Source organism: Mytilus californianus, unplaced genomic scaffold, assembly GCF_021869535.1.
Source record: "Mytilus californianus isolate M0D057914Y unplaced genomic scaffold, xbMytCali1.0.p SCAF_3, whole genome shotgun sequence".
Lineage (NCBI taxonomy): Eukaryota > Metazoa > Mollusca > Bivalvia > Mytilida > Mytilidae > Mytilus > Mytilus californianus.
Genome location: NW_026262679.1, coordinates 64,350,613 through 64,369,147, shown reverse-complemented (window position 1 = coordinate 64,369,147; position 18,535 = coordinate 64,350,613). Strand labels below are relative to the sequence as shown.

The window sequence follows — 18,535 nt, the reverse complement described above, 5'->3', positions numbered from 1 at the left end:
TACCAAAATATAAGTATTGACCTGGGACATAATGTGTTGTCAGTATTACTATTCCCAGGTGTTGACAGAATGCAGGTCCATTAATAATGAAAAATATATGTTATTATATTCTATTAAAAATAAAATCAAGGTCAGTACAGAAGAAGAAAGATATTTATTTGCAATCAAAAGCTTCCATTAAGTGGCAAAGATATTTGCACAAAAGTTAAAAGATATAAGGTAACCTAGCTCTCCATTTTTTAATAAGTTTTGTATTTTAAAATATTTTGGCCTCCAGCATCTCTGAAGAAACATTTATTGCCAAAATATGCATCTGGTGCAGAAAAATTGGTACCTTTAATGTTGTTACTACAACAAAAGACAATGTACTGAAAGTTTTGTTTTTGAACAGATGGCAACAATTATAACATCAAATTTGCAAACTTGATGTGTTAGTATGCCACCACCTGCAGTCTTATCGAGACAGGCGTTAATACAAACTCCATCTTTAATGTCAAAATTCACGCTAAGGTACCAATAAAATGCTCCGCTGAGCGGAGCTTGATACGACGGCAGAGGTCGAACCCTGAACAGTTGGGGCAAGTATGGACACAACATTCAAGCTTGATACAGCACTGAATTTGGATTGTGATTAAATATTTGACACAGCATAGGTTTCTGACACAGAATGAATGTGGTCTAAGAACTTAAAAAATTTAATTTACCTATTCAAACCATATCATTATTATTTGCTTTTATATATAAATCAGAAATAACCAATTTAAAATAGAAAATTTTAAAGAAAAAAAAGGAAACCCCCCCCCCCCCAAATTTTTTGAACCCCCTTATGAATCATCACCCCCATGATGAAAACTAATGTGTCTTCAGACGACGACAACGCCAACGTCATACCAATATACGACCGCAAAAATTTTTTTTGCATAAAAACTTTAAAATATATGTATATTTCAAATATAAAATTTTAGTGTTTTTTGGTATCATGTGTATTGAAAAAGAATGATAGTCATTAAGAAAATATTTTAAAAAACATTTTCTTTCTGTGAAGACTTGATACCAAGCATTGTACAGTAATATATTGAAGAAAATCTCATCTATTTTATAGTTTTGTAAAATTTCATGCAAAATGTATTTGAATAGACCAGATGTTTACACAGGTGTTAATTGAGCTTCCTCTATAATGCTTTACTTTCCTTATTATAGAAGTGGTGTAGATTTGATTGACATCTTAATGGATCATGATAATTATTGTCACTAAACTGTTGATAAGAGCCTTCTTAAAAAGCTCCGAGCATCCTCGTAAGAACAAATCTATGATCCCTAAATTGCACTTCATTTTAAATTTCATGAAAATTGTACTTGTCAGAACAGTTTACTGTATCAATGGAATGCTTGCAGATTCCTAGCTGATTTAGTGACCGTAACAAAAAGTAAAATAATAAAAATACCTAACTCCAAGGAAATTCAAAATGGAAAGTCCTTTAGCAAATGGCAAACTCAAAAGCTAAAACACATCAAACAAATGGAAAACAACTGTCATATTCCTGACTTGGTACAGGCATTTCCTTTTGTAGAAAATGGTGGCTTGAAAGATTGAGTTTGACTTGATTGTATAGTTTCACAGATTCGCTTTGACTCAATAATTCTTGAAAATTGTTCTTCTCCTGACTTTTTTTGAATGCCTGCAGATCTGGAACTGATTTTTATACGACCGCGAATTTTTTTGCGGTCGTATATTGGTATGACGTTGGCGTCGTCATCATCGTCGTAGTCGTTGTCGTCCGAAGACACATTGGTTTTCGCACTCTAACTTTAGTTTAAGTGAATGGATTTCTATGAAATTTTACCATAAGGTTCAATACCACAAATGGAAGGTGGGGATTGATTTTGGGGGTTATGGTACCAACAGTTAAGGAAAAAGGGGCCAAAAATAAGCATTTTTGTAACTTCCAGACAAAACTTGTGTGTTAGTGTATGGATCTCTCTGATATTGTACCACAAGGTTCCATATCACAAAGGGAATGCTGGGATTGATTTTGGGGGTAATTGCCTCAAAATTTTAAGTATTAGGGGCCAAAAAAGGGGCAAAAAACAAGCATTTTTCTAGTTTCATGACAATAACTTGTGTGTAAGTGTATGGATCTTTCTGAAATTGTACTACAAGGTTCCATATCACAAAGGGAAAGCTGGAATTGAGTTTGGGGGTAATTGCCAAAAAAACGTTTAGGAATAAGGGGCCAAAAAGGAGCCAAAAATAAGCATTTTTCTAGTTTCCAGACAATAACTTGTGTTCAAGTGTATGGATCTCTCTGAAATTGTACTGCAAGGTACCATACCACAAAGGGAAGGCTGTGATTGATTATGGGGGTAATTGCCTCAAAATTTTAGGAATTAGGAGCCAAAAAGGGGCAAAAAACAAGCATTTTTCTAGTTTCCAGACAATAACTTGTGTTCAAGTGTATGGATCTCTCTGAAATTGTACTACAAAGTTCCATATCACAAAGGGAAAGCTGGGTTTGAGTTTGGGGGTAATTGCCTTAAACGTTTAGGAATTTGGGGCCAAAAAGGGGCCAAAAAAACAAGCATTTTTCTAGTTTCAAGACAATAACTTGTGTTCAAGTGTATGCATGGATCTCTCTGAAATTGTACTGCAAGGTACCATACCACAAAGGGAAGGCTGGGATTGAGTTTGGGGATGATGAATCATAAGGGGGTTCAAAAAATTAGGAGGGGGGGATTTTTTTTCCTTTTTTTTCTTTAAAATTTCCATTTTAAATTGGTTATTTCTGATTTATATATAAAAGCAAATAATAATTATATGGTTTGAATAGGTAAATTAAAATTTTTTAAGTTCTTAGACCACATTCATTCTGTGTCAGAAACCTATGCTATGTCAAATATTTAATTACAATCCAAATTCAGTGCTGTATCAAGCTTGAATGTTGTGTCCATACTTGCCCCAACTGTTCAGGGTTCGACCTCTGCGGTCGTATCAAGCTGCGCCCAGCGGAGCATTTTATTCTATATAAAATGAAAATATTAAAGTCATCAAGGACACAAACTATGGTAATTGATTGATAACTATACTACCAAAACATAGTTTATTAAGTTTCATGCGAAAAAGGATTGATCTTTTTTTTAAATTCCATTTAATTTGACAGTTGTTGGGAATAAACCCTCCATTTCATTGCAGATAAGTTTTTTTGAGTCGTAAACATGTATCTTGGGTGTTTCTAAGCAATAAAAATATTCTATTTTGTAAACAGGGAAAAAAGGGGGAGAGGATTTGATTTGTTAACTTCTGGTGATGTTTACTTTCTTATATGCACTCAAAAGTTATGTTATATTTTGCTGTAGTACAGGATAGGATAAAACTTAATTTGTCAACTTTTTCTTTATTTCTTTATTTAAAACATAGATAAATTCTGCACATCTTTTTTTTAAATATAACAATTAAATAAAGACTTATAGCGGGAAAATAGTTTTACTCATGCCAAGTATTTCTTAATTCAAAACAAAGCTAAATCCACACAATTTAAAAAAAAATCAATTAAAGAGAGACATACTTGAGGGAAAACAATGGTGTTATGACCCCCTCAAACCAGGTTTCCACTTATGAATTACATCTTTTCCTAAAGGAGCCATAATGTTCTATTAAAGAACTTAGTTTGCTATTTAAAAAAAACAACATATAACCATTGTTTAGTTAGGGGCATTACTTAAACAAGTAATTTTCAAAATTACCTATACAAGTTATGTTAAAAATGAGGCTGTTTCAAATATTACTTCTACATGTATATCATGAACACATAACTTCTGTTAATATTATTTTTATAGGTGTCCATTCATACAGGTTTTACTAGCTTTAACAAATTTTCATAGACATCTGGTTATTTTCCCCATGAAATATAAAACTATTTAAATCCTCCACAATCATGACAAGCACTAATTGCCTTTCTGATGCCACACTTCTTGGTCAAAGATTGGCCTCTTGGGGCTATTAAAACATCATTTCCCCTTAAAATCTTAGAGATAGACAGATATAACTAGATGGAACCTTGTGATTTAATTAAGACTTGAAGTTATTTATAAATTGAGTATGAATCAAAAACAATTACATAAGTTCCTCAAATAATTGTAAGTACTAAGTTTTTTGAAGTTGTATAAAATAATTTATAAAAGTACAAAAAAAAGTAATATATTTGTGATTATTTTTAAAGTAACTCTCTTTACTCATCTCAAATTGGGTAAATACTTAATTTTATTTAATGAAATGATATAAAAAAATTTATAAACTACATTTAGTTTATGCTTCATTTGACATTTATAATAACTATTGAGCTATTAAATGGTTAAAAAAAAATATACTTATATAAGTGTCTAAAAAAAATAACTTGTTTAGTATGTCACCTGACTGCTGTTTGTGTGTTGATAACTTTTATATAGCATATTATATAATATAAACTATTTTTAAATCTTATCATCTAATTATAAAATTTGAGAATTAAAAAAGGAATGATTATTAAATATAATAAGAAAATATGACTTTTACTTTTTGTGGAGACTTGAGATTTCTTTCCAAGCATTACACAGTACTGTTGAAGAATTTCTAATCTATTTTATAGTTTCGCAATATTTCATTCAAAATATATTTAAATAGACCAGATGTTTACACAGGTGTTAATTGAGCTTCCTCTATGATGCTTTACTTTCCTTATTATAGAAGTGGTGTAGGTTTGATTGACATCTTAATGGATCATGATAATTATTGTCACATAAACTGCTGAGAAGAGCATTCTTAGAAAGCTCCGAGCATCCTCCGAGCATGCTCAGAGCATCCTCGTAAGAATAAATCTATGATCCCTTAAAGGCATAATTCTGCAAAAGTTTATGTCGTCATTATATACCAATTAACAATCAAAGTGCTTGTGAGACCTGAAGTGTGAAGATTACTTTAATTTTGCAATTTTGTGAATTTTTAAATAAAACATTGAATTGTATTTTGCTAGGCAAATTAAAAATTTGAATTGGTGTTATCTTCCTTTGTTCATGGTTGTACATTTGCAGTTGAACCTATTTTTATAACAAATAAAAAATCAAATTTCTCGACAAGTATGGGTAGGGTTGAGCGCATGTTTAACCCCGCCAAATTCTTTATGTGCCTGTATGAAGTCAGGAGCCTGTAGTTCAGTGGTTGTCGTTGGTTCACGTCTGTCATATTTGTTTTTCATATATTGTTTTGTTATAAATTAGGCCGTTAGTTTTCTCAATTATATTGTTTCATATTTTTCATGTCAGGGCCTTTGATAGACGACTATATGGTATGGGTTTTTCTCATTGTTGAAGGCAGTACATTTGGCTATAATTGCTTACATCCACTTTTTTTGATTTTGGTGGATAGTTGTCTCATTGGCAATCATACCACATCTCCTTATTTTTATATGGTAATTCAAATACACATCATATCATAACTTAAATATCAAAGTTTAACATACCATCAATAAATTGCATGACATTGACTGGATAGGATCTAAATAATGATCACTTTACTGCACTATTTTTTTGGAACTAAAGTTACTATCAAAGCTTGAAAGGTAGTGATAAACCTTGGAGGATATAGATATCAAGTCAGTACCATACGGGTTTTGATAATCTTTACCCAAAAAATCAGATCAACATCTGCAAGCATAACTAATAAAGAGCTGCGCCATGAGCGCATGATACGCCCATCACCCTCTAGCATGTCTTTATGCTTTAAATAAATTAATATGATCAACTAGAGATACTGTGAGCACTCTGCTCCAATATACCCCCCCCCCCAAAAAAAAATAAAATAAAATAAAAAGACATGCACACTCAGTGGTACCCATTGACACAAAACATGAATAATTTGGCACTATTACAACTCTTTTCATAATGCTAGCAAGACAAAGGTTTGTTTGACTTGCTTGCTTTGTTTGTATAAATGTTTGCTCAAGCATTGTAATTAAGATTGTCATCTGCAAACAATATAAGTAGGCAGAGTTAAACCTGTGTATAGGTAAATTTGATTATTTGATAATGTCCAATCAAATTTAAATATAATGTATACAAGTTTAAATCCGCCTTTTTATCCAATCAAATTTAAATATAATGTATACAAGTTTAAATCCGCCTTTTTATGTTATTTTCAGATGTCAATCTTAATTACAATGCTTGAGCAAACATTGATACAAACAAAGCAAGTAAGCCAAACAAACCTTTGTTTTGCTAGCATTATGAAAAGAGCTGTAAGACTACCTCAAGTTTAGCTTTGTGGCCCTGATTTTTGAACATTTAAAATTCTATAACCGTCCAAAGTGTAACAAATGGACAATTTTTGAACCAATAAAGTTCCATATCTCTGCAATGTCATCAGAAATTTATAAAAAAAACACAAAAGGGAGCTTATTTCAATAGATATAAACAAGTCATCAAAGTTAAATGAAAACTGCTCAAAGCGTTAATGAGTTATTGTCAGAAAAATTGGAAATACCCCCTTTTTTAATGGATAAAGTCCTAATACTCCAAAGCATAAAATCAGAATTTTTTTAGAATCGAAAGGTTAATATATGTGTAATAAAATGCTCCGCAGGGCGCAGCTTGATACGACCACAGAGGTCGAACCCTGAACAGTTGGGGCAAGTATGGACACAACATTTAAGCTTGATACAGCTCTGAATTTGGATTGTGATTAAATATTTGACACAGCATAGGTTTCTGACACAGAATGAATGTGGTCTAAGAACTTAAAAATTTTAAATTGGACATTCACCTATTATGGTCCAATATCCAAAATCTAAATACATGGTTAGATTCAGCATATCAAAGAACCCCAAGAATTCAATTTTTGATGAAATCTAACAAAGTTTAATTTTGGACCCTTTTGATCTCAATGTGGACAAAGTTGATAACGGGGCCCAAAAATCAAAAATCTAAATACATGGTTAGATTCAGCATATCAAAGAACCCCATATATTCAATTTTTGTTGAAATCAAACAAAGTTTAATTTTGGACCCCGATTTGGACCAACTTGAAAACTGGGCCCATAATCAAAAATCTAAACACATGTTTAGATTCAGCATATCAAAGAACCCTAAAAATTCAATTTTTGTTAAAATCAAACTAAGTTTAATTTTGGACCCTTTGGACCTTTATGTAGACCAATTTGAAAACGGAACCAAAAATTAAGAATCTAAATACAGGGTTAGATTCGGCATATCAAAGAACCCCAATAATTCAATTTTTGATGAAATCTAACAAAGTTTAATTTTGGACCCTTTGGACCTCAATGTGGACCAATTTAAAAACGGGGCCCAAAATCCAAAAACTTAATACACGGTTAGATTCAGCATATGAAAGAACCCCATATATTCAATTTTTGTTGAAATCAAACAAAGTTTAATTTTGGACCCCGATTTGGACCAACTTGAAAACTGTGCCCATAATCAAAAATCTAAATACATGGTTAGATTCAGCATATCAAAGAACCCCATATATTCAATTTTTGTTGAAATCAAATAAAGTTTAATTTTGGACCCTGATTTGGACCAACTTGAAAACTGGGCCCATAATAAAAAATCTAAATGCATGGTTAGATTCAGCATATCAAAGAACCCCATATATTCAATTTTTGTTGAAATCAAACTAAGTTTAATTTTGGACCCTTTGGACCTTTATCTAGACCAATTTGAAAACGGAACCAAAAATTAAGAATCTAAATACACGGTTAGATTCGGCATATCAAAGAACCCCAATAATTCAATTTTTGATGAAATCAAACAAAGTTAAATTTTGGACCCTTTGGACCTCAATGTGGACCAATTTAAAAACGGGGCCCAAAATCCAAAAACTTAATACATGGTTAGATTCAGCATATTAAAGAACCCCAAAAATTCAAGAATAAAACCCCATTGAAATTGATCAAGAAATAAGCAGTTTATACGAAGTATATTCTTTTGCACAATACTGTGCAATTGAATATTTCTTGCTATTGCGCAATATTGTACAATTGACAATTTCTTGCTATTGCGCAATATTGTGCTATCGGATATTTCTTGCTATTGCGCAATACTGTGCAATTGAAGATTTCTTGCTATTGCGCAATACTGTGCAATTGAAGATTTCTTGCTATTGTGCAATACTGTGCAATTGAAAATTTCTTGCTATTGCACAATACTTATTGTATAATAATTTACACATCCTGTTTGGTGTGTATCTCCTACCATATCATTATTATTTGCTTTTAAATATAAATCAGAAATAACCAACTTAAAATGTAAAATTTTAAAAGAAAAAAAAAAGGAAAAAAAGAAAAAAAAAGAAACCCCCCCCCCCCCTCCCCCAAATTTTTTGAACCCCCTTATGATTCATCACCCCCAAACTCAATCCCAGCCTTCCCTTTGTGGTATGGTATCTTGCAGTACAATTTCAGAGAGATCCATACACTTGAACACAAGTTATTGTCTGGAAACTCGAAAAATACTTATTTTTGGCCCCTTTTTGGCCCCCAATTCCTAAACGTTTCGGGCAATTACCCCCAAACTCAATTCCAGCTTTCCCTTTGTGATATGGAACCTTGTAGTACAATTTAAGAAATATCCAAACACTTACACACAAGTAATTGTCATGAAACTAGAAAAATGCTTGTTTTTTGCCCCTTTTTTGGCCCCTAATTCCTAAAATTTTGAGGCAATTACCCCCAAAATCAATTACAGCATTCCCTATGTGATATGGAACCTTGTGGTACAATGTCAGAGAAATCCATACACTTACACACAAGTTATTGTCTGGAAGTTACAAAAATGCTTATTTTTGGCCCCTTTTTGGCCCCTAATTCCTTAACTGTTGGTACCATAACCCCCAAAATCAATCCCAACCCTCCTTTCGTGGTATTGAACCTTATGGTAAAATTTCATGGAGATCCATTCACTTAAACTAAAGTTAGAGTGCGAAAACCAATGTGTCTTTGGACGACGCCGGACGACGACGACGACTACGCCAACGTCATACCAATATACGACCAAAAATTTTTTAATTTTTGCGGTCGTATAAAAATTCGTAAGGGTTCCGCGGAACCCAGTGTCTCGCCTACTTTTTCTGTTAATCGCAGGCTCAACAAAAATGAGGAAGTAAATCAATAAAAATATTCCTCTTGATACTATCTTTTGATTGTAAGAAGTTTCTGTCCAAGTTTGGTAAAAATCCAGGATAGTTTATGAATCTAATAAATGTTTAAAAACTTTATCTGCAGACTGAATGTAATGTTAACTTGAAGAAAACAAAATTTCCTTCTAGATACTAGCATTTGATCATAAACAAGCTTCTGTTAAAGTTTGGTGCAAATCCAAAATAGTATAAGAAAGTTATTAAAATTTAAAAAACTTTAACCACAGAGTGAATGTGTTGTTTCCTGACAGGAAATCTAAGTCCATTTAAAAGTAAAATACGGAAAAAATGGATTTATTATTTTACAAAATTTCCTTCTAGATACTAGCTTTTGATCATAAACAAGCTTCTGTCCAAGTTTGGTACAAATCCAAAATAGTATAAGAAAGTTATTAAAATTTTAAAAACTTTAACCACAGAGTGAATGTGTTGTTTCCTGGCAGAAAATCTAAGTCCATTTAAAAGTAAAATACGGAAAAAATGGATTTATTATTTTACAAAATTTCCTTCTGGATACTATCTTATGATCATAAACAAGCTTCTGTCCAAGTTTGGTAGAAACCCAGCATAGTTTAAGAAAGTTATTAAAATTTTAAAAACTTTAACCACAGAGTGAATGTAATATTTCCCGGCAGAAAAACTAAGTCCATTTATAAGTAAAATACGGAAAAAATGGAATTTTATTTTTACAAAATTTACTTCTGGATACTATCTTATGATCATAAACAAGCTTCTGTCCAAGTTTGGTAGAAATCCAAGGTAGTTTAAGAAAGTTATTAAAATTTCAAAAACTTTAACCACAGAGTGAATATTTGTGGATGCCGCCGCCGACGCTGACGGAATGTAGGATCGCTATGTCTCGCTTTTTCGACTAAAGTCGAAGGCTCGACAATTATACAATTAACCAAAGTTTCATAAAAATTGCTTAAAAGCATTTTTGAGTTATAGTCAGAAAACTGGAATTATTATCCCCCATTTTCTTATGAATAAAATCCCATAACTCAGAAACGTTAAATCTAAAATTTATAAAAATCAAAAGGGAACTTACGTCAATAGATATAAACAATTCACCAAAGTTTCATGAAAATTTGTGAAAGACTTTTTGAGTTATTGTCTGAAGTTTTGATGGACGGACGAACAGAGGTATACCATAATACGTCCTGTAAACGGGCATATAAAAATGGCAGACAACTTTCGATTTGAAAATGATAGAGCAACGGACATGGTTGACACTATAACCCTGACCATTATGTGGCAGGAACATAAAATTAGAACTTCAATCAAATCTAGTTCTTATAATTTAAGTTAACTTAAACATGGAACAATATTAAATCAATAGATATAAGAAGATGTGGTATGAGTGCCAATGAGACAACTCTCCATCCAAGTCACAATTTGTAAAAGTAAAACCATTATAGGTCAAAGTACGGCCTTAATTACCATTAACATTTTTCTTTCTTCTTGGTCTTTTAGCAGACATCTTCTTGTACAAAGAATTCTTTTTCTACAAAAAGAGATATACAGCATGTCATCATAAAATAAAAGAAGAATGTGTCTGAGGATACGAATGCCCCCGCTCAAGCTTGCTTATAATATGTGAAAATACAGACGGAAAGACGGACATATGGACAGACAGTCAAGGGTAACACTAAATGCCCCCATAAAATTCATACCATCATTATCAATTTTGAGACCTATCCTTGTGCAAACTAAATTTGGAGTAAAATTATAAGAAATCAAAAGGTGTGCCTGTCCACACTAATATATATACATCTATTTGTTTTAATTTCACCATAAACACACATAGTTAACATATTATATATTTATAAACAGACAACCTATTCATGCATTTGTTATATCAATTATACAATAATTAAAATCATTTTGTATATAATGTTTAAAGTTTGAAAATATAAATTTGTAAATTTTGAACTTCCTGATCATTTGGCTGTTTACAGTTTTTGTCTTTCTATTTAGTGTCCTTTTAAAGGCAATAACTCTTATAAGGAATCAATAATTGTTTTATTAATATTATAAACAAGAGTTCCCTCAACCAACATACATAGCTAAACTCAAGACTTTATAAACAAGAGTTCCCTCAACCAACACATAGCTAAACTCAAGTCTTGAGTTTAGCTATGTTTGTTGGTCGAGGGAACTCTTGTTTATAATGATGAAAGTACATGTACCAATACTGAATAATGACACATATTGTAAGAGCAAGTTATCTGGTATGCTTTTTATAAATTTTAGGCAATAACTTACAATTTACGCTAAAAATATATTCTTAATAATGGCAACCATGTAGGTTAATCCACAGAAACACCAGGAAAATATTATAAACAAGACAACCTAATGATGATTGTTTGGTTTCAAGAGACTTGGAGTCGGTTTCACAAAAAAACTTACGACTAAGATTGATCGTAAGTATACTGAATTGTTTATGACTTACGATCAATCTTGGTCGTAAGTTTTTTTGTGAAAACGACTCCTGGTTGTTTCAAAAGTTAATTGATTGTTAATTGCTTAATGACCATTGTCAATTAATTTTTTAATGTTGAGTGGTGATATTCAAGAGAAGAACAAATTAACAATTAATACAAAAGGCAGGTTATGCAAGGTGGGACAACCAGGATGAAGGTCAGGAAATTAATTGTGAGTACAGCTGGATAATAAGGGTATACTGTATTGGGCATACATTTTGACTTGCAAAAGACCAGCAAGGGACGAGGGTCCTCAGAAGAGTGACCCAAAAAAGACCAAATTGCAGAGCCACAAGATCAAATTTTTCTCACTGTATTTTGACAATGACCACCAAAACTTAACAATTTGACCAATGAAAATGAAATCAAGGTCATATGAACCCTGCCAGATGAACATGTACAACTAATGATCATTCCATACGTTAAATATCAAGAAGTTGACCTATTGCTTATAGTATCTGAAAAAAAAAAACTAATGTTTGTTTAAGTAGTAGTCATAATTCATTGATTGATTGATTGATTGGTGTTTAACGCCACTTTCCACAATATTGTGCTATTTCAGGGTGGTCAGTTTTTATTGGTGGAGGAAGCCAGTGTGCCTGTAGAGAACCACGACCCCCGGTAGGAAAACTGACAATCCTAGTCAATTAAAATTGAAGTCGAGCGCACCTGCCATTCAAAATCACAACCTCAGTGTTGACTGGCTAGTGATACAGCAGTTCGACTACTTAGACCCCTCGGCCACTGAACAATGAAAATGAGATCAAGGCCAAAGGACATATGCCTGACAGAAACGTAAGAACATAAGGCACCTGTATACAATGTATGAAGTATTTAGACCTTCTACCTTCTGAAAAATAAAGCTTTAAACAAAAAAATTAGTTTCTACTGCTCTAGATTTAGCTTCCTCATGATGACTGATATTTATTGTAGATCTTATATTGCTGATCTTTTTTGGTATTTACAGTTTCTGCAAAAATAGGTAAAATATGTCTTTGAAAGGCAATACTCCTATATTTTCATACTTACAAAAGACATATCGGGCATTTCGACTTATTTGTAGATCTTAACCGGAAAATTCCTATTACTACCAAGAATGGTAAAAATCTTCACTCAAAAGCTAAAAAAAAAATCCTATATGCCTGCCAGGATTTCTCTATTTATTGATGGTTTTTAAGATAAAAGACAATATTTTTAGCTTGGAGGCCATTTTGGGTTGCAGGCTGGATCAGCGGACACATTTAAAATATTAGGGTTTTTAACATTACGATTTAATTTTTAATAAATTGCTTCGCTGAGCGCAGCTGGATACGACCGCAGTTGTCCAACCCTGAAAAGTTGGGGCCAAAATGGACACAATAATCACGCTTGATACAGTTCTGAATTTGGATTGTAACTAAATTTTTGACACATAATAGGTTTCTGACACAGAATAACTGTAGTCAAAGAATTTCAAATTGGTTATATGATTTGAATTTATATTCAATTTTTTGCTTTTGTGCAATACACTATGCTGTTGCGAATTGACCCCCCCCCAAAAAAAAAATTTTGTTTTTTACCCCTGTTTTTTTGCTTTAGTGCAATACACTATGCTGTTGAATATTAACCCCCCAAAAAAAAAATATTTTAAGAAATTTTCTTTTAATTTCTGAAATCTGAAATGAGAAAAATTGTCCCCCCGTCCAATTTTTTTCACCTCCCCCCTTTCCCTTATTCCCCAAAAAAAAATCTTTCCCTCAAGATATGGTCAGTATCTCAATTCAAATTTCTAATGGAGTTTGCAACCATAATTACCCATTTAAATACATCATAAAAGTTTTAAAATATAAAATGACATACATAGTCATGGCTAAAATTAATAATAATTAATAGTAACTGCTAAAAATAAATTGACAGCTAATCACCTCAAGACAATCATCATTTCTTAATACATAATTTACAAACAGTGTAAGGGAGGTAATCAAACAGTGTTCTTTTAATTGATTTGGATTACCTCCCTTACACTGCTTTTAAATCTTTTAAATTGTCTCAATTGTCCTTTAACCAGAAAAACCCTTGTTTTTCCCCTTTTTTTGCCCCTAATTACTAATTGGTTTGAGCCATAACCCCCCAAAGTCAATCCTAACCATCCCTTTGTAGTATGGAAACTTGTGGTATAATTTCAGAGAGATTCATACACTTTAACGCAAGTTATTATCTGGAAACTACAAAAATGCTTATTTGGGCCCCTTTTTGGCCCCTAATTCCTAAACAGTTGGGACCATAACCCCAAAAAACAATCCCAACCTTCCTTTAGCGGTTATAAACCTTGTGTTAAAATTTTATTGATTTCTATTTACTTATACTTAAGTTAACATCCGGAAACCATCTGTCTTCGGACGACAACGACGACAACGTGATACCAATATACAACCAAAAAATTTTTAATTTTTGCGGTCGTATGAAAACTGATAATTCCTCCTAAGTCAGAAACCTGTAATTTAGTGGTTGTTGTTGTTGCTGCATATCATTTTTGTTTTTTCATTTATTGTTTTGTATATAATCAGGCTGTTTTCTCGTTTGAATTGTTTTACATTTGTCGTTTCAAGGCCTTTATACCTTACTATGCGGTAATTGTGTAGCTCATTTTTGAAGGCTGTAAGGTGACCTTTAGTTGTAAACTATATCATTTGGTCTCATTGTGGAGAGTTGTCTCATTGGCAATCATACCACATCTTCTTATTTATATACAGATTGTTTTTGAAGAAATAACCCACTCCCCTATTTTTTTGCACTGATAATCGGCCAGGCATTGGATAAAAAGCATCTATAAAACAAGAAATGATTGTAACAAGATGCTGTTACGAAGTCTCCCAAACGAAGCTCCCATAATTCGTAATTCCCAGGGTCGCCTGACATTGGGCAACGTCCAGTGAAAATTGGTTTGATCCAGTAAAGTTATATGCATTAGTGATGCCTGGGGACTAACCTTGTATATCATTCAAATCATCTTGGCATGACAAACCAGAATATATATGGTTTAGGGGTGGGGATCTCGACCATTTACAAGATACTAGAACATTGGGGGTGGGGAGGAACCCCTGGGGACTGGCCCTATACGTCATTCAAATGTTCATTACATGACGAACAGGAATATATATGGTTTAGGTGTGGGGATCTCAACCATTTACAAGATATAAGAACATTGGGGGTGGGGGGAACCCCTGGGGACTGACCGTATACGTCATTCGAATGTTCGAGACATGACAAATAGGAATATATATGGTTTAGGGGTGGGGATCTCAACCATTTACAAGATATAAGAACTTTCTCAAATGGCAGGGGGTCGGGATGACCCCTGGGGACTAACCCTGTATATCATTCAAACCATCTTAGCATGACAAACCAGAATATATATGGTTTAGAGGTGGGGATCTTGACCACTTACACGATATTAGAACTTTCTTAAATGGCAGGGGGTAGGGTGACCCCTGGGGACTAACCCTGTATTTCATTTGATGTGCTTTATCATGACAAACTAGAATATATATGGTTTAGGAGTGGGGATCTCGACCATTTACAAGATATTAGAACTTTCTCAAATGGCAGGGGGTCGGGATGACCCCTGGGGACTAACCCTGTATATCATTCAAACCATCATAGCATGACAAACCAGAATATATATGGTTTAGGGGTGGGGATCTGGACCACTTACAAGATATTAGAACTTTCTTAAATGGCAGGAGGTGGGGTGACCCCTGGGGACTAACCCTGTATAACATTTGATGTGCTTTATCATGACAAACCAGAATATATATGGTTTAAGGGTGGGGATCTCGACCATTTACAAGATATTAGAACTTTCTCAAATGGCAGGGGGTCGGGGTGACCCCTGGGGACTAACCCTGTATATCATTCAAACCATCTTAGCATGACAAACCAGAATATATATGGTTTAGAGGTGGGGATCTTGACCACTTACAAGATATTAGAACTTTCTTAAATGGCAGGGGGTGGGGGTGACCCCTGGGGACTAACCCTGTATTTCATTTGATGTGCTTTATCATGACAAACCAGAATATATATGGTTTAGGAGTGGGGATCTCGACCATTTACAAGATATTAGAACTTTCTCAAATGGCAGGGGGTCGGGATGACCCCTGGGGACTAACCCTGTATATCATTCAAACCATCTTAGCATGACAAACCAGAATATATATGGTTTAGGGGTGGGGATCTTGACCACTTACAAGATATTAGAACTTTCTTAAATGGCAGGGGGGTGGGGTGACCCCTGGGGACTAACCCTGTATAACATTTGATGTGCTTTATCATGACAAACCAGAATATATATGGTTTAGGGGTGGGGATCTCGACCATTTACAAGATATTAGAACTTTCTCAAATGGCAGGGGGTCGGGGTGACCCCTGGGGACTAACCCTGTATATCATTCAAACCATCTTAGCATAACAAACCAAAATATATATGGTTTAGGGGTGGGGATGTTGACCACTTACAAGGTATTAGAACTTTCTTAAATGGCAGGGGGTGGGGGTGACCCCTGGGGACTAACCCTGTATTTCATTTAATCGGCTTTATCATTTAGAACATTTTCAATTAAAAAAATTGTGTCTATCACAAACGGTTTTCAATTTATAATCATTTGAAAATTTTAAAAAATGAAATCCCATAGGGTTCTATAGTAAAACCCTCTTTTCTTTTTGCCCCTCAAAGTACCCCTTTATAAACCCCATTGCACAAACAAAACCCTGATTGCACCACTAGACATGTTAGTCTAACATATTGTGAAACCCTAAGTTAATCTGACAAGCGGTTTTGGAGAACGGGTGCGGACAAGTTCAAATTTAAAAGCGGCGGAAGAGGAAGAAGAAGAAGAAGAAGAAGAAGAAGAAGAATAATAATAAGAACTGAGCAAAAACAATAAGTCTTCCCAAACTTCATTTGGGAGACTTAATTAAATAAATCTATTATCACATTTAAAAGTTTGAAATGCCTTATTGGCCATAACTATCCTTCCATAAATATAAGGGAAACTTGATATTATGCTTCTCATTAAGATAAAATTCACACACCTAATTAAATGGGCATTTAAAAAGTCAGAATGCAAATATATATGTTCAAACTCTTTTAGGTCATTTTTTAGTAACAATAAACAAAAGAACTATGTCAATTGGACCTGCTTTGATACGATAACTGCACTTTTTTACTAGATAACATTTTTGTTCGCTATGGAGATTCCGTATATCGTCAAGTTATCGGAATTCCAATGGGAACTAACTGTGCACCACTTATTGCAGACCTTTTTCTGTATTGTTATGAGTTACAATTTATGACTTAAATCAGCAAAGACCATCGAAACAACATCTGATACAAAAATTTAATAACACTTTTGGATATTTGGATGATATATTGGCTCTCAATAATGATGACTTCAGTATGTACACTAAAGAGATTTATCCTGCTGAACTGACTTTAAACAAGCATTCTGTGAGTATTGCATGGCAATACATAGTCCCCTACCTGTTAAAAATTCATTGCATTAGAACAAAATTCCAACTTGATCTATAACTTGTCATGGTGTAAACTATATAACAAATATCAAGTCAATATCTTCAAGCATGACGAAAAAAGGTGCGGAAAACTTATTATTTGAGTGAATTTTCAAAGTCCAAGGACCATAACTCTGCACAAAATCATCAGACGGGAACAAAATTCAAACTTATACTGTAACTTGTCATGATAAAACTATATACTAATTATCAAATCAATGTCTTCAAGAATGACAAAAAAAAAAAATGCCGAAAACTGATTATTTTAGTGATTTTTCTAAGTCAAAGGACCATAACTCTGCACAAAATCATCAGACGGGAACAAAATTCAAACTTGATCTGTAACTTGTCATGATAAAACAATACACCAAATATCAAATCAATATTTTAAGCATGAAGAAAAAAAGTGTGGAAAACTGATTTGCCGGACTGACGGATGGACAGACAGACAGACAAACAGACAGACACTCGGAGTGCAATCCTAAAGTCCCCTTCGACTTCGTCGGTAGGGGACTAATAAAGCTAATACTAACAATGAACACTGCCCTTTCCTGGATCTGGATATCTATATCTTTAACGGGAAGCTTAATACCAAAATTTACGATAAAAGAGATGATTTTTCATTTCCTATTGTTAATTATCCATTTTTAGATGGTGACGTTCCCTTCTCACCATCTTATGGTGTTTATATATCTCAACTTGTTCGATTCGCTCATGAATGTAACAGCGTATTTGATTTTAACGAAAAATATCTCTGTATTGTTGAAAAATTATTACACCAGGGTTTTTAGATATCACAAACTAGTCAAAACATTTACTAAATTTTATCATTGGTACAAGGACATCAATCATAAATATAAATCAACATGCAGACATCTTATACGTTCAGGTATTTCACATCCAATCTTTTATGGTAATATTCTATACAAAGCACAAAAATGTCTTCAATCACCTCAAAAGCTAACCAAACCTATAAGGTGGTACATAACACTACAGGGAGATAACTCTGTAAAAATCAGCTGAACGTTTTAATCACGTTCTATTGTTAAGGAAATATTAAGCTTCTCAATAATCAAAATTAGTGTTTGTCAAACTGCTATATATCCAATGAAATTTTTCCGATAAATTGTGTGGTTCAAGTTTTTTGAAATTTTTATATTTTTGTCAAAGGGTCAAAGTAAATATTTTGTCAAAATTTTATGAAAACTAAACGAGCCAAATTTGGTACCACCTTAAACAGACTTATTCAGAAGGGATACAGTTATGATACTGTTGTCAGGTCATTAAAGATGGCATATTTTGGTATCAATATTGATTC

General features: G+C 33.3%; 1 protein-coding gene across 1 annotated transcript in view; it reads right to left on the bottom strand.

Moving 5' to 3' along the window:
* Positions 1-18,535, bottom strand: part of LOC127733115 (uncharacterized) — a 133,159-nt gene that overhangs the window by 108,252 nt on the left and 6,372 nt on the right. The window contains exon 2 of the mRNA XM_052242409.1: positions 10,625-10,688. Within this exon, the coding sequence (XP_052098369.1) occupies positions 10,625-10,664 (40 nt within the window). The 5' untranslated portion in view covers positions 10,665-10,688. The remainder of the gene's footprint in view (positions 1-10,624; positions 10,689-18,535) is intronic.